Source organism: Salvia hispanica, chromosome 3 (genome assembly GCF_023119035.1).
Source record: "Salvia hispanica cultivar TCC Black 2014 chromosome 3, UniMelb_Shisp_WGS_1.0, whole genome shotgun sequence".
In the NCBI taxonomy this organism is placed as follows: domain Eukaryota; kingdom Viridiplantae; phylum Streptophyta; class Magnoliopsida; order Lamiales; family Lamiaceae; genus Salvia; species Salvia hispanica.
The window spans coordinates 43,409,742-43,433,647 of NC_062967.1; the positions used below are offsets into that span (position 1 = coordinate 43,409,742).

The 23,906-nt window shown below is 35.1% G+C and overlaps 3 protein-coding genes across 3 annotated transcripts; 1 reads left to right on the top strand and 2 right to left on the bottom strand.

The window, feature by feature from the left end:
* Positions 1 to 400: 400 nt before the first annotated feature.
* Positions 401 to 10,411, top strand: LOC125214395 (vacuolar protein sorting-associated protein 53 A-like). Its single transcript, XM_048115400.1, has 25 exons — positions 401 to 665; positions 809 to 882; positions 1,341 to 1,435; positions 2,190 to 2,246; positions 2,402 to 2,552; positions 3,516 to 3,586; positions 3,849 to 3,973; positions 4,356 to 4,516; positions 4,620 to 4,761; positions 5,221 to 5,284; positions 5,762 to 5,944; positions 6,053 to 6,094; positions 6,462 to 6,566; positions 6,661 to 6,720; positions 7,140 to 7,217; positions 7,333 to 7,440; positions 7,559 to 7,624; positions 8,214 to 8,291; positions 8,377 to 8,510; positions 8,588 to 8,681; positions 8,969 to 9,046; positions 9,258 to 9,320; positions 9,403 to 9,471; positions 9,563 to 9,658; positions 9,808 to 10,411. The coding sequence occupies exons 2-25, from the start codon at positions 825 to 827 to the stop codon at positions 10,096 to 10,098; spliced, it is 2,469 nt and encodes an 822-aa protein (XP_047971357.1). The 5' UTR covers positions 401 to 665; positions 809 to 824; the 3' UTR covers positions 10,099 to 10,411.
* A 527-nt stretch (positions 10,412 to 10,938) lies between these two features.
* On the bottom strand, positions 10,939 to 11,649 carry LOC125210257. The gene has a single exon (XM_048109820.1). The coding sequence runs from the start codon at positions 11,647 to 11,649 to the stop codon at positions 10,939 to 10,941; it is 711 nt and encodes a 236-aa protein (XP_047965777.1).
* A 5,076-nt stretch (positions 11,650 to 16,725) lies between these two features.
* Positions 16,726 to 18,378, bottom strand: LOC125215625 (probable aquaporin PIP2-2). The gene is made up of 4 exons (XM_048117093.1): positions 18,072 to 18,378; positions 17,572 to 17,867; positions 17,082 to 17,222; positions 16,726 to 16,985 (listed from the first exon to the last, which is right to left on the bottom strand). Exons 1-4 carry the CDS (start codon positions 18,349 to 18,351, stop codon positions 16,860 to 16,862), a joined length of 843 nt encoding a protein of 280 aa, XP_047973050.1. The 5' UTR covers positions 18,352 to 18,378; the 3' UTR covers positions 16,726 to 16,859.
* Between the last annotated feature and the right edge of the window lie 5,528 nt (positions 18,379 to 23,906).

Genomic DNA, 23,906 nt, shown 5'->3' on the forward strand with positions numbered 1-23,906 from the left:
TTCCGTCCCACAAGAATATACATTTTTTATATTTTATGCATCATATCAAAAGAGTACTTTCTTCTCTAAGGTGAGATCCATTTTACATTAACATTACTTATTTTTTCTTTCTACTTTTTCGATATTTTACAATTATGCATTGAAACCTGCTCTTAAATCTAAAATATAAATTTTTATGGGACAGAGTACATGTTTTAATACAACTATAAATCCATATACTCCTTTGTAGTCAACGCTATAAAGGAAAAAATTGCATTTTGTATTAGGAGTAATATTTATCAATTTTAGCAACCAAAGAAATACAAGTAGTAACAAATTTAACCAACGAATTGATCTTATAAAAAAAAGAACAATATTCAATCGTAATATAACTTAAAAAAAAAATTAAAATGCTAATAATGAGTTTTCTTTCTCGCTCAAAGTTCCAATTTTGATTGTTTAACAAATTATGGCTATGGGAGTTGGAATTGAAAGAAAATCGGCAGTTTGCTCATTTTAGCTGGCGAATTGACGATTCAAGTTTAAGGAGATCCAAGTTTTTTCTTCGTTTGGCAGCTACTAATTGGAAAAGGATCTCTCATTCACTCAATTTTTCATTTCCAGCTCCGATTTTGATTGAGAATCAGCTCGATTGCCGGAGGCGTAGGGGACTAGTGACTGACCAGGTAGCATAATTTTCAATTTGATGTGATTTCTCGGCACTTTTGTTTCGAATTAGCAGCAGTTCTAGCGCACATGATTCAGATCCGTTCAATGAGTTTCCAGTGTTTGTGAGTAATTGGTTGATGGATTAGGATCTCCTTTTTAGTTTTTGATCGCGCAAAATGGCTGCACCTGACAAGCAGAGCGCTTTGGATTACATCAATCAGATGTTCCCCACAGGTTCCGCACATCTTTCTCTGTATCTGTTTCCGTGATTATTGTTTTATATTGTTAGGGATTGGCGTAAGCTGTAGTTGGAAGGATTTGTTCAGAATGATCTGAGTTCATGGAAATATTTCAAGAATTGATTTATGAGGGGGAATTTTAGTGTCTTTTTGGCTTCTGGAAGTAGGAAGTTGATGGGAAACCCAGGAAAAACTGATCCAGACTCGGATAGCATTTAGGAAGAGTTAATTCACGCTCGTATAGTTTTGCTAACTTTTCCTGTGCATAAAAGTCTAAGTTTATGAAGCCATTTTTCTGGAAAGGGTGTTTAGAAACAGAAGTAGAATAAGAGCAAATTTTCTTTGTGATCAGATAGGTTGAGTTTGCCCATGCTGTTGGGACTTGAACTTCTAGATGTTGCTCTATTAAACTTAGTTCAGTTGTTGATGATGTGGAAGCTGGTTGTCATGCAGAGGCCTCTCTATCTGGTGTTGAGCCCCTTATGCAGAAAATACATAGTGAAATCCGTAGGGTGGATGCTGAGATTTTGGCTGCTGTTCGCCAGCAGGTTGGTATCTTCACTAATTGGTGTGCTGATAAACTGGTGGATATGGCTCTCTTAGACTGTAATTCCATCTATGATTTTAGAGGTTTATTTCTGCTTGCTTGGACTGGAATATATGGAATCAGTTGAGTGAGTTTTGGCATGATAAAGTAAATGGAGAATAGGGGATCAGAAGATAAGGCTTGGGTGGGGAAAGCAAGCTCACTCGAGATCTGATCTTTTGTAAATAGTAGTTAAAATGTAGTACTGCCTGAGTTAACTAATTATAGAATGCTTGGTGTTGGAGAATAAATTTCTGGGTTTATTCTATCATGCTAGTGTTAGCCCTTTGCAGCAGGGCATTCGTGTAGTAAAGATGATATGATTAGTGAACATAAAACTAGAAAAGGGCACCCACACTAGTAACTTGCTTGCTCTTTTGGCATACATGTAAGCCTGCTTTTCTGGTCTTCTCCTTAAAGTTGTTAATGTAATATATGACCAAATACAACCCAGATTACATGCCAAAACACTGCATACTTTCACTTCTAGGTGGTTCCATACGAATGCTTGCATCTTCTTTTTTTTGTTGTATTAACCATATGTTTTCTTCCGTTTGAAGTGGAACCATTGACTCTGGGACAGTTGTTTGCTTTTTTTAAGAGTTAAACAACACTTTTGCTGGTTTTTACTGGTTCCTTACTTATCAACAAATAAATTTTTTCTTCTCAACAATCTTAATCTATTGACATATTTATGATGTCTGCATTTCTAATAGAGTAATTCAGGGAGCAAGGCCCGGGAGGACCTTGCAGCAGCTACTCATGCTGTCCAGGTTTGTCCATTACTTTAATTAGTTACTTAATTGACATGGTAGATTTTTTATTTTCTTAGCACAAATACCCTCCTCTAACTGCTTATCATGTTTCTCAAAAACATTGTTTTCTCTCTTACTGCCTTTGACTAATTAGGTATATCATTTGAACTTAGGAACTCTTGTACAAAATGCAAGAAATAAAAACTAAAGCAGAGCAAAGTGAAACAATGGTTCAGGAAATATGCCGTGACATCAAGAAACTGGATTTTGCAAAGAAGCATATAACTACTACAATTACTGCCCTTCATCGTCTTACTATGCTAGGTAAAGTTTTTGGTCTTGATTATCTTGGAGTGGAGTTTGATTCTTATTCAATCTTGTTTTTTATTTGGGTTTTAGTGGTAGTCCTATGAATCTTGTTGTGTAAGTTTGTAACTGTAAAGTCTTATTGTATATGAGATGCATTAAAGCTTGCCTACATAACTCTCTTATTAATGCTCATGCCGGTGCTATTTTAATATTATACTATTTGGTTAAAATTTTGTTAAAACATTATCTGTTATCATCATTATATCAGTATTTTTTTACTTCCTGGTTTCAGCTCATCAAAGGCAATAGTTGAGTTTCAACAGAGATGGTATAGTTTGATTAATGTTTTCTATTTTCTCTTTTTCTTTTTCCTGATGATGTCCTGGTAGTTAGGAGATCCTTAACAACAAGGATGGGGAACTTATGGCCTAGTAGTTCACATCCACTTTAGCCCGTGATCAAGATAAGGATTGTAACTTTCTAATTGTAGAGAATGAGGAAGGACATAACTCTATGTATAAATCCTGAGGGAGTGGATGGATTTGGAATTCGAAAATCAAGATAAATATGTTTCTGCGAGATGGAGCAGTTGGGAACTCGTTTTTTTTTTGTCTCCCTCTCTAGCTTTTTTAATTTTCCACTTCCACTAGTTTTTTCGAGTAACTTTGTTGAAAATATGATATTCTCAATCCTTGTTATCGTTTCCCTACATATATGGCTCATTGCATGTCTGAGAACTAATTGAAAGTTAACAAATTAGCAAAGTGATGTAATTTCCCAATGAGCTCTTGAAGAAGTCTAGTCTATACTTTTAAATGCAGTCACTGCTTATGGTTTGAAAAATAGAGCTACTTTGTTAACAATCTATCCTTTTTTGTAACATGTAATAGGTTCTGTACTACTTTATTTACGCATTCTTCTCTTTTTAAATGAAATCTGATTCCTGCAAAATCATTCCTCCTTTTCTCTTGTTGACAGTATCTGCTGTAGAACAACTTCAAGCTATGGCTTCTAAAAGACAATACAAGGAGGCAGCTGCACAACTTGAGGTATTACATGGTGTGCACATGCTTGCAGTCTTTCTTTGTTTACAGTTGATATATTTTCTGAGCTACATTGGTCGGTGCTCCGAGCTGAATTAATTGTTTCTTGCATTAGAAATATTGAGCATTATCTTATAAAAACCACGCTAATACATTCAATCACATTTACTTTGAGGTGTATGTTATAATTATTGATGGGATGTAGATGTAATCACAGTATTCCTGATTTTTCTTTCCCATAGTTTCATGAGTTGGGTATACATTTCAGGCTGTCAACCAGTTATGCAGTCATTTTGAGGCTTACAGAGATTTTCAGAAGATCACGGAGCTAAGAGAAAAATTCAAGAGCATCAAACAAATTTTGAAGTCTCATGTGTTCTCAGATTTCTCTAGGTGTGTAAATTATGAAGTCTGGAGATTGACTGAGACAAAATGCTTTTTATGTGTTACAGTTAATTTCATTGCTGCATTACAATCGTATGGAGCGCTAAGTCGCTGGCTCGCTGCTTATGTATATCTTCTACTCCTTGATCTTTTCTTTTCAGTTGGTGGTGTTTAGGTAGATTCGGAACTTGGGAGATCTAGGGAAAAGATGATCATGATCACCGTTTTTTTGTGAACACGTGTCAATTGTCAAATAATCTAGATGTCTTGCTTTGAGTTTCTAGTTGCTTTTTTGATCATATGCTTGATTTGAGTTTTATTACATCAGGAGTACAAGTTTCTGTGTTCTGACTTACTTTTCAACCTTTCTTTTCCTCTTCTTTTTGTACAGCTTAGGTACAGGTAAAGAGACCGAGGAATCTAATTTACTGCAGCAGCTATCTGACGCATGTCTGGTTGTTGATGCCCTTGAGCCATCAGTTAGAGAAGAGTTAGTAAAAAATTTCTGTAGTAGAGAGCTTACTTCATACCAGCAAATTTTTGAGGGAGCAGGTTTGTCGTATTGCTTTATATTTTGAATTTAGTTATTGCCTCCCAATTTTTCATGTAGTTGACTTTGATATGTTGGAACTCGAAATTTGGCTAAATTTGTCAGAACTGGCAAAGTTGGATAAAACAGAAAGACGATATGCTTGGATCAAGCGCCGCCTACGAACCAATGAGGAGATTTGGAAACTATTCCCCTCTTCATGGCATGTCCCTTATCTGCTTTGCATCCAGTTCTGCAAGTTGACGAGGTTGGTGATATATGTCACGTTCGAACTCACATGCGAAACCTATGATTGTGACTTTTAGCATTGCTTGTGAATAAACGGTTCTCCTAGGTTTACATCCTTGTTTGACTTATATAATGGACATCCATTTGAGGACATGGATTTCTATTATTTTGAGATCTGAAAGTGTAGTAGCATAGCATAAGTATAATCTTGATCGCATAATTTCATTATCCTGTAGATCCTTTTTTTGTTGTTTCTCATTGAATCTGCCATTCTGTTGCTAATAGAGACACTCCTAGTGGGTGTTTCTTCATAACGTTGCAGTTGCCATATTTGTGTTTATAGTCACTGAATAACACTTGGTAAAAATAAATTTGTTTGATGGTTTTATCTGAGTTGCTAAGAAGATAACAGTAACAAGATATCATTAACTTCATGATGAATTTTACATCATGATGGAGTTCTTTATGGGGTGAGCAGGACACAACTGGTAGACATCCTCAACAATCTTAAAGAAAAACCAGACGTTGGAACATTGTTACTGGTAAGGTTCTTCTATACCTTGTTTCCTGAAGTAGTCCAAAAAATTAATTTATATATATGCCAAAGTGCTAATTTCAACCTTTTGCCCAGTGGTTTCCTTGCCTCATATCAAATGCATGTGCATCTCTGCTGTATGCATTTCATTTGGTGTCTGTTATTGTGCTTTAGTTCTGCTGTTATGCTACATTTGTGTTCCAATATCCTTGCACCCCTAAATTGATCAAATATTAGCTTCTTAAGCACATTTCTTAATCGTACAACAAAACAAGTTCTACTATCTACTTTGATATCCATTCACTCATATACCTATAAGGCTTGGTTTTTCCTTTCTCGGCGCTCAGCATGAGAAATTGCAAAAGTTTGACCTTGTACTGTATTACTGTGACATTAATATTATGGGTGAAAAACATGTACTTTTCAGCCATGCATCTTTTAAAGAGTTGCATAAGTAATGCTTCTAATTGATGGGTGCTAGTAGGCTTTACAGCGGACTTTAGAGTTTGAGGAAGAACTAGCAGAGAAATTCGGTGGTGGAAGTCGCAACAAGGAATCAGGAAGCGACACTGGGGAAGATACAACTGAGAGTAGCAGTCAGACTATTTCAGACATTCGAAAGAAATATGAGAAAAAGCTTGCAGCACATCAAGGAAGTGAGAGTGAGGCATGTTCATTGATTTCTTCACAGTCCATCAGTTGATATATTCTGATAGTGCAAAATTGATATCCACACAATGTTACTTCTGCCTAACTTAGTTATTTTTCTAACCAGGACCAAGATGGCCACAAAGATCTGTCTGTGCCTGATGCTGGGGTAACTTCTTGTCTTGTTTTTCTTACAAATTGCTGCATGTGGTTAAAAAAAGTGTTTCTCTTTTACTTTATGATCAGAAACAAGATTTTACCCATCATCCATCTTGTATAGATTTGCTTACTTCAATTTTAGTTGTCTCATTGACTGAGTGCAGTGTAGGCAAACCAAAGATTCTGTTCTTGCATTTTATGCTTAATCATATGGCAGATTTTAGGATTGACTTTATTTTTAGTTTTACAAAAAAAACTGCACGAAGTTGCAGCTTATTAGTATAACAACTCCATTAGCTGTTCATTTATAATGTTCACTTTCATGAATTTAGGAACTAATCATGTCTTACCTTGAATGCGATTGATTTACCTGGCAGTTCAATTTTAGAGGGATCATTTCATCATGCTTTGAACCTTACTTGTCGGTCTATGTTGAACTGGAGGAAAGAACTCTTATGGAGCATTTGGAGAAACTTGTCCAGGTTTCGATCACTCTGATTCTCTATTGGTGTTTAACTTTTAGGTCCTTCTAAGTTTTTTTCCGTGACTAACATATATTTGCATCTTATATTACAGGAAGAAACATGGGAAATTGAAGAGGGGAGTCAAACTAATATTTTATCAAGCAGTATGCAGGTATACCTAAAAGAGACTTAGAATGAATTGTTAAATACCGATGATTTGTTAAAATTTATAAAAAAAAAATCCATATAATATGCTTCTGTTCATTTCAAACTCTCGTACTATTTAGTCTAAGCAATATCAACTAAAATGGAAAATTTTATGCAAAATATATCACTCTTTAAAATTCATAAAGCCAATAAAAATATAAAGTAGAACTGTAGAAGTGTTTATTTGCCTGATTCATTTTTTACTGGGATTTTATATGACTACCTAGTTCTGGTGAAGTAACTATTTAATTAACACTGCACGTCACTGTATATGTTAAAATCAGTCATTCTTTTGCATTTCTTGCTCGCCGTTGCTTATTATTGCATTTATTCATCACATTAGAGCATGCTTAATCCTAAATCCTTATTCACTGTATTGTGAAGGTGTTTTTGATCATCAGAAGGACGTTAAAGAGATGCAGTGCTCTGACAAAAAAACAGACATTGTTTAATTTATTCAAGGTTTGTTTAGTTCACAATGTTATATGCATATGCCTAAACAATGACGATATTTTTTGTGATTTTTCATCAAAGCAACTATTTTACACGTTCTCCAACTACATTTTCCTGTAAATAGGTATTCCAAAGAGTTCTTAAAGCATATGCTACAAAGCTTTTCTTAAGATTGCCGAAGGGTGGTACAGGACTTGTAGCAGCTGCTACAGGAATGGATGGTCAGATCAAGGTACTGTTTATTAAATCTTTTTTGGTGTGTGTCTATGTGGTTTTGACTTTATATATCTTTCTCATGTTTGTTTGACTGCTATCTTCATTGTGTTCAACTGACCAACCTTTTATCACAGACATCTGACAAGGATGAACGTTTGATCTGCTACATAGTCAACACAGCTGAATATTGTCACACAACGGTTAGTTTTGAAATGCTTCATTTATCTGCAAACCAAATTCATTAAGTAGTTAGATGCAATAACCCAATAATCTTTAGGACGCAGAAGATTAAAATGGTGGGTTTGATTTAGAATGTTGCTAAGCAACCTAGCCTGCTTGTTACTGTTTTAGAGCCATGACTTGGATATTCTTGTACTTCAATTTTTTCTACTTATCGACTGGAGTTTTTTTTTTTTTTTTCTTACAATTTTGTTACTATCGAAATTTCTGTTGTTTCGGTAAATAATTGTGGTACACCAAATGCTATAACTGCGACTTTCTAGCAAAATAGCAGCAGATTCTGCTGCGGAATTCAGACCTTCACTGAAAAATGAGAAGTTGCATCATTAATTTAAGTGCCATTAGATACAAAATTACATTACTTTCTCAAATACAAGTTAATTCGAGATTTCGAGGACTACGTTTGACTCTAATTGGTGGTCGATAAAGAGATCTGTATCTAGTGAACCGACATGTCTGCTGCAGATGTAGCATGTTTAAGTTCTTTCATTTGCTTCTTTTTTCTCTGTGTTACCCAAGACTAAGTCTCTTTCTTTCACACATTATCAGTCAGGTGAATTGGCTGAAAATGTATCCAAAATAGTTGATCCCCAGTATGCCGATAGCATCGACATGTCTGAAGTGCAGGTAGATAAAATCTTCATATGCCTTGTTTACTGTTTCTGCCTTGCGACCCCAAGCCCCCTTCTCATAGTTTTGTTGTATTCTGCAGGACGAGTTCTCAGCAGTTATAACAAAAGCACTGATAACTCTTGTGCATGGTATAGAAACAAAGTTTGACTCTGAAATGGCAGCGATGACACGTGTTCCTTGGGGCACACTTGAAAGTGTTGGCGACCAATCGGAGTAAGATGCCTTGATACATATATGATCGCCGACATAGTATGTTTTTGCATAAGTTTAACTTATGTTTATTCCTGCAGATATGTGAATGGCATAAATACAATTCTGACTTCAAGCATTCCTGTTCTTGGAAGGCTTCTTTCTCCTATATATTTCCAATTCTTCCTCGATAAGGTGAATGAGTAATGCCTAAATTGACTTTCTATATCTTGCTCTTTAGTTGGAGGATTATACTTGAAGGTGTTTCTTATTATTTTCAGTATGCCCATTTGAGTTCCTAAAGGATAATTACTAACATCAGCTTGTGATAATATAACTATAGTCAATGAAAATTTCTATATAGTAATTTTTATGCGGATGAACTTTTTCTCCTTACAAACAAGCACATAAGTTTTATTCTTTAAATGTTTATTCTTCTACAACAGCCATTATTTAAAGCTAATCCTCTCTAACCTCTGCAGCTTGCATCATCGCTTGGTCCACGCTTCTATCTCAATATCTTCAAATGCAAGCAAATCTCGGAAACCGGAGCTCAACAAGTACATAATCCTTTTACTCTGTTTGTAGATTTTTTTTCTGATTTTTTCTAGTTGGATGGGTTTTGTTCAAAAGAAGGCCTTTATTCGGAATGATAATTATCTGAATACTTTTGTGCTAGTGTCACCATATCAAAATTGTAGAACCTCTCTTTGGTGAAAAATGAACTTATCAACTCTTTGGACTTGTATTGTTTTTACGTATTGAAATCAGATGCTGCTGGATACACAAGCTGTCAAAACAATCCTTCTGGAAATTCCTTCCCTTGGAAAACAGGTAACATACCGACAACTTTCCTTCTTAAGGTTTATACCCCATGCCTTAAATTTTGAACTGTCCTATTTGCTTCTCTAAGCAGGTATCTGCCGCTGCTGGCTACTCGAAATTTGTTAGCCGTGAAATGAGCAAAGCTGAAGCACTGTTGAAAGTAAGATTTCCATTGACACTGAACTTTGTGATGACTTAACAAGGCGCTCTTAATCACTATTCTTAGTTAATGTTCTTTAAATGATCCACAGGTCATATTGTCCCCCATCGACTCTGTGGCTGATACATATTGTGCTCTACTGCCCGAGGGTACTCCTTCTGAGTTTCAACGAATTCTGGATCTTAAGGTTGCTCTTTCCCCATCTTTGGATTCTTGAATTTTGTTTTTATTTAGTTTCTCAGCATTCATCTGAGTAAATATTCTAAACCTTTTTTTTATTTTCGAAATGATTTCTTCATGCTTACATGCTATAGATATTACTTAATAAAATTTCAGGGCCTCAAAAGGACTGACCAGCAAAGCATACTAGACGACTACAACAAGCGTGGGGCAGGGACTTATCAGCAATCCATTAAAACAGTCGTTCCATCGGCACCTAACACCACAGTGGCGCCTAATCAACCCACACCTGCTGGGATCATTCCATTGAAGGAAGAGATTGTAGCAAGGGCTGCCGCTCTGGGGAGAGGGGCTGCCACAACCGGAATCCGCAGAATCCTAGCATTAACCGAGTCAACTACCAAAGATCGCAAGGATGGACCTCTGAGGAAACTTTTCATTGGATGAGAGCATAAAGAAGTCAAATGATTTTCCCTACTCTGGTTAGGATACACTCCTTCCTCTTGAGTATTGCAACGATCATTCAAACATCTTCATCGTCCCCCTTCCCCAACCGTATACATAACCTCTTCCACCTGTGGATGTTTTCCTTTTCTTGGAGATGTCTTGTTGTGTAGAGCTTCCTAGTTACTTCTGGGATTTTTTGGGAACCTTTGGAAATTTGATGATGTGTATTCTAGTAGTAATATACAATGACTCTTCTGCCTCTCTTTCTGTTACTACTTAGTACTAAAAGCTAATCGAATAGAATTTGTATGTATGCCTATTTAGATTCTTTATGTTTCAATACAGCATTAAATCAGTTCATGTGTTTGATTACCCATAAAAAGGGAAGAAAGTGGCTGTTCAAACCACCACACTTTTCATACCACATTTTGGCTCTTTGTCGCCTGCTATGGATCAATATCGCTTTCCAGAATATTACTCCCTCCGTCCCGCTTAAGATGACACGTTTTCCTTTTTAGTTTGTCCCAACTAAGATGACACATTTCCTTTTTTGGTAACTTCTCTCTCCAATTAATACACTCGACCATTTTTTCTCACTCCTATTAAAATATCCATCTTTCTTTATCTCTTTACTTTAATACTTACATCCACCTTCTCTCTCCAATTAAACACTTTAACCAATAACTTCTAAAATCTTGTGCCGGCTAAGCAATGTGTCATCTTACGCCATTGCACTGATCGTTGAACAGGGGCGACGACTGGAGGACGTTGATGTCGTTGTTCGACCCGGCCACTCCAAAATAAGCATGTCATATCCATAGCCGGTAGTCAGCTACAGCTTCAAGGATCAACGTGGGATGCTTGGCTTTGAAGCCGGAAGTGTGTATCCCCTTCCAGGCGGCGGGGCAGTTCCTCCACTCCCAATGCATACAATCGATGCTGCCCAACATCCCAGTGGAACCCGTGCACCGACCCGTGCATATTAATCAGCCGCTGGCAGTCTTCGGGGCTCGGACGCCGAAGATACCGATCCCCGAATATCGTTCTAACGTCCGCGCAAAACTCCAACAAACACTCGACGGCTGAAGACTCCCCAATGTGGAGGTACTTGTCGAAAATGTCGGCCGGGCCTCCGTACGCCAGTTGCCTGATTGCGGCCGTACACTTCTGTATTGGCGTGTGTCCGGGTTTGCCAGCCGCATCCTCCCTGATTCTTAAAAACTCGTACCTTCTCTCTAATGCACCATCGATATGCATAAACAGAGGACGATGCATCCTAAAACGTCGGTGGAATAAGGCATCCCCAAAACGCGGCTCTGGAGCAAAGTAGTCATCATACAACCGCTGATGTGCAGCAATGTGGTCCCGGGGTACATGTCGTCGGCGATGGATCGGCCGAGGCACGGCCGCCGCCGCCTGCTGCCGCCGCTGCTGCCTCTGCCGGATCCGTCGATCAATCGCCGCTTGCACAGCGAGATCCAATTCATCATCACTAAAGCCATCACTATCACTAGCGCCTCCGCTACTACCACCCACACGACTACTCGCCATTATAGATAATTGAAAAAAGAGGTTAGAGAGAGAAACTTGTCAACACAAGTGGTGTGAATGAAATGATGTTGGAGGAGCCCTATTTATAGAGTTTTAAAAAAAAATTTAAAAATTCCGGACGTCCGACCTTCGCCACAATGGCGGACGTCCGGATCGGACGTCGACCCGGACGTCGACGCGAGGGGCGAGCCCTTCGCAGGGGCACTCGGGACGGGCGTGGGCGCCCTTCCCGCTCACTACGACGCCCGTCCGATCGGACGTCGCCGACGGGCGAACGGAAAGGGCGCCGTTGGAGACACCCTTAGATTCTTTATGTTTCAATACAGCATTAAATCATTTCATGTGTTTGATTACCCATAAAAAGGGAAGAAAGTGGCTGTTTTATTGAACCACCACTCTTTTCATACCACATTTTGGCTCTTTGTCGCCTGCTATGGATCAATATCGCTACCAGAATATTAACGGAAGGAATATGTAATAGGGGTGTATTAGGAAAATTAAATTTTGTAAATAATGCTATTTGGGTGACACGTTTGATGGATTCGTTATATTGCTAACTTACTCTTAAATTGCTAACTACAACTAAATAATAGGCTTTAGATTATTAAATCAGGACACATAATCATATATCTACGAATATATCAATACAGTGTAAAAAAAATATCAATCAAAGGTATTAATGTCAATTAATAAAAAGTTAGTTATAACTAACTTTTATAAATCATTCCAAAACTTTAAATGATTATAACTATTCCAATTTAAATTATTTTTTCACACCAACACATATCAAATTAAAGATAATTTTATAAGGATTTCAACGAGATCTTACTGTTGGAACATATATACTAAAAAACATTTTTCGAGTTTATTATGAATTTGATAAATTGCTTGTATATTGTAAACTCTCTTCCTTTAATGAGAATAATAAGTGTTTTCTTCATACTGTGCATTTTACTTTAATGGGTATTGACCATATTTAATTATATATTAAATTGTATAATTAAAGCGCCGGAAAGTAAAATCAGTCTAAGTCTTCTACATTGAAGGTTGGGTCGTGGAACAGGTCATCACAATAGGTGGTCCAGCCGGTACCTTGCAGAAGTAAAACTTTTTCACAACCTAGATAGGCTTTGGCTACCTATCGCGAAAGGTTGCAGTGTCCATCCGAAAGTCGTCTTTACCTTGAGAATGACTAGTGACACTGGTGTGGTATCGCATTGAAAGGATCTAAATAATAGACACGTCTTTATTGCTATCTACTGTAAGACGATGTCTTGGAGATTTAATATTTCTTATTCTTTGTAATAATATAGGGTACACGTTAATCGATCATACGTTGTTTTGACTTATCAATAGGTGCGGGTTTTTCGTAACCCAATATTCCTGATATCTTGGGTAGTAGTAATTGATAACTAGTATGATGTCAAGTTTATTATTACAATGAATCGTGTGCCCGTGGTATGACTATATCCCCAAGAGGTGTTCGAGAAAAGTTCTATTGCTCGGAAACCCGACCTGTTTGGATTTTATCCAAGAATAATAGAAAAGGCAAAGTACTCCCTCCGTCCCATAAAAGTTGAGACAAAACTTTTGGGTACGGAGGTTAAGAATTTATATTAAAGGAGAGATGAAAAAAGTAGAAAAGATAAAAGAGAATAAAGTAAATGATGGAATAAAAAAAGAGTGATTAGATGTTTTGTCTTTTGTTAAAAAAAGAAATGACTCAACTTTGTTGGGACGGACTAAAAAGGAATACGACTCAACTTTTTTGGGACGGAGGGAGTATATTTTAATATACTTCTCGTACTAGACAACTCTTGGAAATAAAAGATATTGATTAATTTAAAGTCCATAACAGACTACAAATTAACTAATGGATATAGAAAGTCTTAGATACGTGAAATAATATATTAAAGAGGTTAACCCGGATTGGATGGGCGGTCAATATTTCTTCGATAGTGGCACAAGAAATATTCCATTGGCCTTATATTGAATTATGAGTTATAATTTAATTAGTAAAGAAGGTCCAATGGGGAGTCCCAATCCAAGCCCCATAGATCTCTAACCTAGCCCACACAAAACTCTATATAAAGGGATGAAGGAGGCATGACAAACACACACATCACAAGTGTGAAACCCTAGCCTCCACACATCAAATTTTCAGCCCCCTCTCTCTATAGGGAAGTCGAAAATTGCACTTTGTGTGTTCTTGGCATTCTTTTCTTCTCCTTCGAGATCCCTACATTTCAAAGAGATTCCTTCCACAAGGAATTTAGATCTAGAGTTGGGTCATAGGTTAGAAGATCCTTGGTCTTGCAATCGTGTTCTAGTTCCAAGATCTACCGTGGAGAAGTAGCAAGCCACTTCGATTCTTAGGAGAATCATTATTGTAAGTATTCAACGACATAATTTAATTGTAAGTTATGTGATTAATTGTACAATAATATGTCTCTATATGTTCATGCATGAAACTGAACCGGTCCACATAATCACCTAAATAGATTCTTATGTGGATTTATTTTATTTGCAATTTCCGCTGTGCCAATTCCCCAACACTTACATGCATATGTTCTGACGTCAAAATTTTTAAAAAAATTTGTAAATTTTCAAATTTTCGACAAACAACCTAATATCAATATAGATCACATGATATGTCAGCATAATATGTGTACAATGTTAATATTAAATTGTGTTTACATATTCAATGCATTGTGTTGATATCTTTAATACACTAAATTGACATTACGATTCAAAACCCTAAATGTGATAGGTAATCTTATTTTTTTAATATTAAATATAAAAAATGAAATTGCACATGACAAATTATGGACCATTAGATTTCTTAATGTCTATGGTCTTAAATTAATTGTAGTTAGCAACTAAGGAATAATTTAGCAATTGATCACTCCCCCACATTTGATTCGCATAGAACTTAAGAAAACGGTCCACTAGGGGAGTGATCATTTGTAACTCAACCTTTAATTGCTAACTACAACTAATTTAAACCATAAGATTTGTAGAGATCTAGTGGTCTATAAATCGCTATGTGTAAATTTGTTTTAATATTATTTAAATTTAAAAAGATAAGAAAACTATCAAAATTAGGGTTTTGGATCAAAATGTCAATATAGTGTATTAAACATATCAAAACAATTTAGCATTGACATTATATATATTTTATATTGACATATTATGATAGCTACATTGACATTATGCTGCTTTTGAAAATTATGAAAATTAGAGAATTTTTTTTCAAATATTGATATAAGTTATGTAAAAAAATAATTTAAATTGAGATAGTTATAATCATTAAAAGTTTTTGGATATTTTTTTAAAGTTAGTTATAACTAACTTTTGGTCAATTTACATTAATACCCCTAATTGACATTTTTTGTGTATTGTATTGATACTCATGGATGGTTAATTCTTGTCCCTTGATTTCATGATCCAATGTCTATTATTTAGTTGTAGTTAGCAATTTAGGGGTGAGTTAGCAATATAACACACCCCACGGTCCACTATGTAGAAAAAATGTTATTTTTTGGGGGATTTCAAATATAGTTGTGGTATATTATTATGGAACGTATGAAGGAGTGGGTACAAGCTATTCGAATAGAAATTTGTTGTAATTTTCTTTCTATTTATTTTTGTAATTTTCACAAAAAAAGTTTGACGTTACAAAATTTGTAGTGAAGCCTCTATAAGTTCCATTTTCAGAGAAAAATAGAGCGATAGGTAGGGGCCGATATAATCCCTATGCCCAGGTCAATTTAAGCCCTATATTTTAGAATAGGGCTCGATGTGTTAGTTTGAGTGGGATGTGAAAGGAAAGGATTAATAACTAATAAGCATATTAGTTAAATTTAATGCGTTCATATTAAATTCAAATTTATTTTGACTATATGGTGTTAGTAAGAGATTTCAGATTAAGTTTAATTTAACTATGGACCAATGTTGTCAAATGGCGGATATGGCGGTGCTATGGCAATGTTATGGTGCTATGGCGTTTCCACCACTAAACGTTATGCTATAGCACCATGGTGCTGCCATATCCGCTATTTGATAACACTGCTATCGACAAGCTATAAAATAACAGCATGATGGTGGTGAAAACTGAAAACTATATATATTATCTCTACCTATAAATCTAGTGATCTTTTATCGTATAATTGTTTTGAAAATGTGTTTGTAAATTACACATTGGATCTTGTACTTATAATCTTAGCCTGTATGGTTTAGTGAGTAAATTATATGCCGTTTTGTGGTAAAGCTAACATATGATTAGAATTATTATAAGTAAAGACAGAGTACAAGTACTTCATCGAAGTGGGTAAATTGCATGGGAGTTGAAGAAATAAAATAAAATAAAAATGCTGTCTAAAATATAATAGTTCCATTATTAAAAGATACTTATATCTTGGTAAGATAAATATGTTATCTCAGTCAGACATAAAAGAGCGTAAGTATAGGAAGAAGGCGTAAAATATAAATATGCTGTCTAAATTAAAAGAGCGAAAATGTAGGAAGAAGGCGTAAAATATAATCACGGATTTCAAATCATGAATAAAGCTTGTATTATTTGATATTAACCACACCATGTATATTGTGTGGATCGGAAATAAAATTCAATGCACTTGAGTGACTGATTTTTTTGTCTTCATTAAGTTTTTTATGTTTAATATAATATCATTTTAATTTTGAATATCGGGTGAATTTTGTTTCATTGATTGTGACGCATAAAATATATATTCGTTTAGGTAATTAGCATTTACTAACACTTATCTGGTAATTAGAATATCGATGTGATGAATAAACTTACACCTCAATTACCCAATTGATATGTAATTTCGATTATTGCATCGCATGATATATATTTTGTTATAAATAACGAAACAATATGTTTAAATTGTTGTAATTATCTAAATGGTGAGACATTTTCTAGTAAACGATATAATAAGGAGACAAAATCTATCATTTATCCGCAAATTTATATATAAGTTGGTGCAATTACGTCAATATATATCACTTATTTAGGGAAAGGCTATTAGAAGTTAACGTTCATAACATCAGGCTAAATGAGTAACTCAAAACTAGCATAAATTCACATGAAAACGATAAAATATTTTTCTTGTTCCATTTGCTGCCCGATAAAATAAAAAAGATTACACAATTATCACTTTCTTTTTTGGTGAGAAATTCATCATAGAAAATCAAACATGGTGGGAAGCATTGCTCCTGAATGAGCCAAGGGCCTTAGCTGCTCCTGCCCTCAATATGAATTGATGGTAGAATGCTGCAATGGCTGCACCAATAAAGGGTCCCACCCAAAATATCCACTGCAAAATACAATAGTAGTAACAAAAATCAATACAAAAAAAATATATTCAAGAATTAGCTATATATATTTGGAATTGAAGATGAGAATTAGTTACTTGATCATCCCAAGCCTTGTCCTGATTGTAAATCACTGCAGCTCCTAGACTTCTAGCCGGGTTGATGCCGGTGCCGGTGATCGGGATCGTGGCGAGATGCACCATGAACACTGCAAATCCAATTGGAAGAGGCGCCAACACCTAATGTCCGATAAATTTAATTAGAACTATTTTTCGTAGACAGAGATAGTATCCAGTATTATATCCAGTATTATAGTAATAGGTGGGGGAATCTTTTCCATTGCCTAATTGGTTATACTTATAAATTAATTCCAAATCCTATTTATAGACATAGATTTCTTTAAATAGTGACCACCACATGACTTTGTAACTGCACAACATATGCTGACTCGGATACACATTAGAAAAGGTTGGATTTAGCTACCAAAAAGGTAGGCAACATTCAATAAAGTATAAAAATAAGTATGCATAACAAACAATGTCATTTATATCTAACTTTAGTCTTCTAAGTGAGGAAATTGAGACTAACCGGAATATGTGAGTCTCTAGCGCTTCTCTTGGGATCGGTGGCGGAGAAGACGGTGTAGACGAGAACGAAGGTGCCGATGATCTCGGCTCCGAGCCCCACTCCGGTGGTGTATCCGAGGCTGAGCTCGTTGGCACCGCCGCCGTGCTTCTTGTAGTAGGAGCTTTGGAAGGCCTTGACCAGCCCCACTCCACAAATTGCACCCAAACATTGAGCCACCATGTACATCACGGCCCGAACCAACGACACTTTTCGGGCCAACAGAAGCCCGAATGTCACAGCCGGGTTAATGTGACCCCCTGCAACAACAACACCAATATTGATAGGACCGTCGACATTAGTCTGATTCACTCCTAAAAAAGCCTCAAACTAATCGGAGTTACAAATAACAACACTTGTATACATCTTCCAACTGATACGGGATGAGTTTGTAACCCAACAAATATAACGTAAAAAAAACGAAAAAAGAAATGGTTATAAAAAAATGAAAAGAAGCGACTGACCGGAGATTCCGGCGGTGCAGTAGACGAGGATGAAAATCATGCCACCGAAGGCCCATGCGATGCCGAGAATGCCGACCCCGCCGCACTGGTCGGTCGCGGACTGGCTTTTGTAGGCGATGACAGTGAGCACAGTGATGTAGAGGAAGAGCAGAGTTGCGATGAACTCGGCGATTAGAGCTCTGTAGAAAGACCATTTGGTGAGCTCCTCCGCGTCCATCAGCGGGGCAGGAGGCGGATCGTGGTAGTCCTTGGCGCCACCGTCCGACACCTCCTTCGCCATTTGTGGAGAGAGAAAAATGCGTAGAGAGAGATCGTGGAGTGCAGTGGGTATTTATGGAAGAGATGAGCTTACTAAGTGATTAGTGGGAATAAAAAGTGATTAATTTTACTAATTCTACTAACTCATTTCACCCATCTTTCATTGAAAATTAATACTATCCACTTTCCTTTTTTATTTGTCTCAATCAAAATGAGTCATTACTAAAAATAAAAATACTTTTATCTCTATTTTATTCTATTGCTCTTACTTTATTTTCTCCACTTTAACACATAAAATAAAGTCACGTGCCGTACAAGGAAGATGTCATCTTACTTGGGACGGAAAGAGTATATATAAGTGGAATCTATATTCAACTAGTTTTTTTCCATCCATTGTTTTAACATTTTTTAAAACTTGTGTTACCAAAAAAATATAACTTCTTGGAACAAGCATGAAGAAATTAACGATATTTCTTTATCTTTTGAACGGTTGTGCCGGGTCGGTTGCTCAAGATCTTTGATCTGTACATGCACCCGATGAAAAAAATGGGATCACTTCTTGATGACGGAGGAAGTAATTGAAATTGAGTGGAGATTGGGCCACAACAGGCTGGGTTTCGGTTTTCACCGACCCACGAGTCGGTGGCCCACTACCTTTTCAGTTTAACGGCTACTTTAGTGATATCAATTTCTCGAGTTCTAATATAAGAGAAATAATTTATTAATTTTTTATTTATGAGATGGTTGATACAACAATTACTTTTCTTGAGATAAAAGTATAATTTGCTCGATATGGTTTGTATATAAATTTAATAACTAGGTTAAGGAAAAGAAGTTTTTTTGAGATTTTATTGTTTTGAAGAGAAAGTTTAGGTAGGCTATCGTTCATGTTGAAAATGGACCGGCCATGACTTTATAGCTAACGTTATTGGCTCAAAATTTCAATAATTTTGTTACGAGTTAGGTTATGTGACTATTTGCTACTTTTAATCACAATCTCATGTTCTTTAAATAAATGCACTCTTAAATAATACTCCATCCATCCTTAAACAGTAGCTATAAACTATTTTCTTTTTTAGTCCATCTATAAACTTTCTAATTTTAGGAATTCAGTTACATTATTAATAATGTGGACTCCACCCTCGACTAATACTGTTTCCACTACCTCTCTATATCTTTCTCTGACTTTACCAATTATGTATTAAAACTTGTACTCAACTAAATGTTCTAGGGACGAGGGAGTCCTATCACGCAAATACCAATTAAATTGTTTATGGGACTAAGCTTCTTAAGTAGGAATCAGATTCTTAACAAGAAATTTCTTCTTCAGTTCTTGAAGATTCTTACAAAGAATTACTGCCGATTTTTCTACTCAACGGAAATAAGATTATTCTTTTAGGTATGGACGTAACTCTTTTTTTTTTTTTAAGTTTTGCGCTCACATAATTATGTAGTTTGTGAAATTAGACGTTTCCAGTAAAGTGGAAAAAATAAGCATATTGTTGATAAAGACTACTTCAAAGTGGAGCCCAAAATCAGATTTAGACGATCTGAAATCGATTTCATTCTGCCGATAACCTGATTTTTTTTAATATTCTGCACTAATTATGACATGTTAAATTATTTGATAAGTAGAATCAAGTCAATTAATTAATTTTTTAGAGTACATCAATTGATTTTTTAGATGTACAATGAATTGAATTTCCTTCTGGATGAAGGTCGTTAGAGAGCAACTAGCTAGCAATTAAACCTGTGACAATCTAATTTGCTCCAAAAAAAATTTAATAAAATAAAATCTAATTTGCTCCAACTCTGAATAAACTGTTATCAAGAGTCAAATTAGAGACGAATACACTAATTAAGTCAATTTCGACTGCTAAAATATTGAAGCTTCAGGGAATTCGTCTCTAATTAGTGGAATAGTAATTAAATTCGCTTAAAATGTAAACATTATTAACATATGGATTACCATCAAATCTAATTACATTATTAGAACAGTCCCGATAAAATTTATCATCATCGTCTATTATTGAATGTTTTCCAAAATCATGTTTCGTTCATCCACCCGTGAAAACCCAGTACTTGATTTTTCAAATAAAAAATGCCAAAATTTTTTTACAAAATATAAAGTTATTTTATATAGTACTGGCTGCTACAATTTTATTATCAAGTCGAAAAATTAAATCTGTTGGAATTTAAAGCTAAAAAAGTTGGTAAATAGATCACTTTCCCACTATAAAATTGAACCAATAGGAGTATTTTTGTACAAAAAAAAAAAAAAAAAAAAAAAAAAAAAAAAAATAATAGCCAAAACAACATAATTTTGAAATATATATGTACTTATATTATAAGAAAAAATATTCCCGAAATTCATCCTATAAAATAGCCAACAAAGCAACAAGATAGAAAAAGTATGCCTAGAATACACAGTTGAAATCGAAGTGTACATGCATATTTTATCTATACCATTAATATTAATAAAATATTTAAAAAACATTAAATTACATAAATAAAAAATGGAATAAATATTGCAAAGTGCGAGGCTTTTCATGATAAAGAAAATGGTAAAGTAACAGAATGGAAAATAATGATGCCAATTAATCATGTTAGCCCCCCTTTTTGCGTGCAAAAGATAGAACTATGGAATTATTTGGCATGATTTTCTAGAAAAGCAGTGTTGCTTAGAAAATTATACTACTCTAATTTATTGGCAGAAGTATTTCCGAAAATGATTGGTTTTAAGTGGCCGGGTTTAGTTTAATTTAATTTATTTTTTACTTCTATCAAATCAAACTATGGTAAAACAAGAATATAACTTTCTTTGAGTCACTATACTAGGCTTTTTATAAAACAACGACGACATTGTTATTAAGTTACATATTTGCCAAAAACTAATAATTTTTCTTTTCTTGAAATTGCAATCTATATATGCTTAAATTGCTTGTGTTCGTTATAGATGTGTGAACGTACGCTTTACTATTTGTACATAAGTAAATACTTCCTCCATTCCATGGCAGCGGAGACATTTCTTTTCAGCACGAAGATTAAGAAAGGAAGAGAGATGAAGAGAGAATAAAGTAAAAGTGAGTAAAGTAAGTGAGAAAAAATGTGTTGAGGAAATAGTTTCACTACTATGAAACTTACCAAAATGACAAAATGACTCCACTACTATAGAACGGAGGGAATAATTGCATTTGAAAATCATTGTGACAGAAGTTCAACATGTATAATCATAACATAGCAATCAATTCAAATCCACCCTAGTCTTTCTCTATATATTAAAAAGTGCATAGATGTCCAAAGTGTGTGGTTGAGTGATGAGAGTTGATGGTGGATTTGTATATTTTCCTTAACAAGATGATTTAAAAAATGGTGGAAGATGATTGTGTAAGAGATTTATCGAGTAAACAAAGCGTGAAAAATTGAAGCTCACAACTACCTTTAGTTTCCAGTTTGTCACAACTAAATTCCAATTCAATTTCTCTCATCCATGAACATGCCAAGTTTTCTATAAATAATTATACGAGTATGTATTACTAAAATTGCAGTTCTCTTTAATTATAACTAAGAAAGTGATTTATAATTATAAATATAATGCTTCAAAAAATTAATGTGAACAAATTTGAGTAAACAATGTGTTACTTCTAGAAATCAAATTTCTTTTATTTAGCTTACTATTTCTGGGTTAATTGGGCTAATTAAGATTATTGTGTCTTTAATCAGTGTCTTTAGTTACTAAGCCCATTGGGATTTTTCAAGCACCATATTTTGTTAATTGAATAGAGCAATGTGTTCCCTTTCGGGTCAACTTTATATGTAAAACATTCTTAAACTCAACAATGCAAATAAAATATTCTTATTTAATACTTCATGCATCTCATGTTAACTGATTGCATTCCTCTTCCAAGTATCCAAGATCAATTGAGTTAGTAGTATTATTTTTACAAAAATATAACTCTCTTTCACTCTCTTACTTTAATCCCTTTGTCCTAAAGAATTATCTCAAATAATTTGATACGGAGAGAGAGTATAATGTTTAACCTTATTTATCACTGAGAAATTAAAACAAACATCAAACTAAAGCACGAAACAATAGGTTATGAATTTTGTACTGCAACATTAGTTTCAAATAGTTTGAATAGACATATATATTTATTTAGTTCCTCTCAATCTTAATAACTTTAACTAGGTTGAATATCCATTTACTTAATTGTTGGTCTTAATAAATCACTTTGGTTAGGTTGGATATGTATTTACTTAATTGTTGATCTTATCAAGTTACATTAATTAGGTTGAATATGTATAAACTGTTGAAAAAATATGGTAATTTGTATTTGCAATTAAGGGCAATAATGAAAATGTTGACTCTTTTTTTTAGCCCTAATGAAAATATTGACTTATGACCAAAAAAACTCAAATGTGTATTTATGCAGAGTAGATTACATGTGACATATATTAATGTAGATTACATATTTTTATTAGATATTCGCCGTATGTTACTATGACTCTATTAATGTCATGCATGATTCACATTAGTGATCAACATTTCTATTTTCTAACCATACTTAAATTTGAGTTTGTGTAGTAAGGAAAAGTAGAATCATGGCGTTGTGTAAAGTCCCGTCAAAGTATATTTCGATTCTTATAGGAAAGTAATAGTCAAATTTTATTTATTTCGTAGTATCGTATGCGTTAACTGTTTTTAAAATACTATGGTTAATATCACTTTTCTTTCTTACTTAAATAATGAGTGGTTTTCCTAATGCTTTATGTGACTTTTTCATTGTAAAGAATTTGCTTTAGGCTTTATTTAATTTTCATGTTGATTTATAATGCATCTTATTTATGTACTAAAATAAATTTCTTATATATTTGATGAGAATTTAAATTTTACATTATTTTTTGTGAGATTGTGGCCCTTATGCAGGAGGCCCAAGAACTAGTCCTGGGCCCAATATCCACTGCTCAGCTTCTTCTGGCCCAGCTTGTAACCCTAGCTACATGTCAGTGTGTGAGTGGGTGCTCTCTCTCTCTCTCTCTCTTATGCTATCCGGAATCAAACCGCCTTACTCACTCTTCGATCTCTCTCTCTCTCACTGCTTCCTCTCTCCTTCAATCTAGGGTTTTTTCCCTAAGATTGTGACTGCCTTCTCTCTGTGTAATCTTGAGAGTTCTCATCTCTTCCTTCATCTCTAGTGTGAGTGTAAGGTGTGAGCTGGTGTTAGGCTGCTTGTGGAAACCTCTGGTTTCTAGTCTTGTTTCTTGGACTGGTGTTTGGTTTCTGGGTTGAAGAGGCTCCTCCGAGAGTGAGTTCTGGTGTGTATCGGTTTGGTTGAGTGTTGGATGTGTGGTGGTGGATCTAGGGTTCCGGTGTGACTTGTCTTGATTGACTGTGGTCGATCTGTGTTCTCCCTTGGTGCAAATCGGAGATGGCTGGATGATTGAGGGCCGGATGTATAGATCTGTGTAGTTGTACGTGGTGCAACTTGAGCCACATCAAAACTTTGTTTTCTTCTTAATCTTTTGATTCTGTTTTGCTATTCTACTGCATTCTATTGTTGTTGAAATTACTAACCG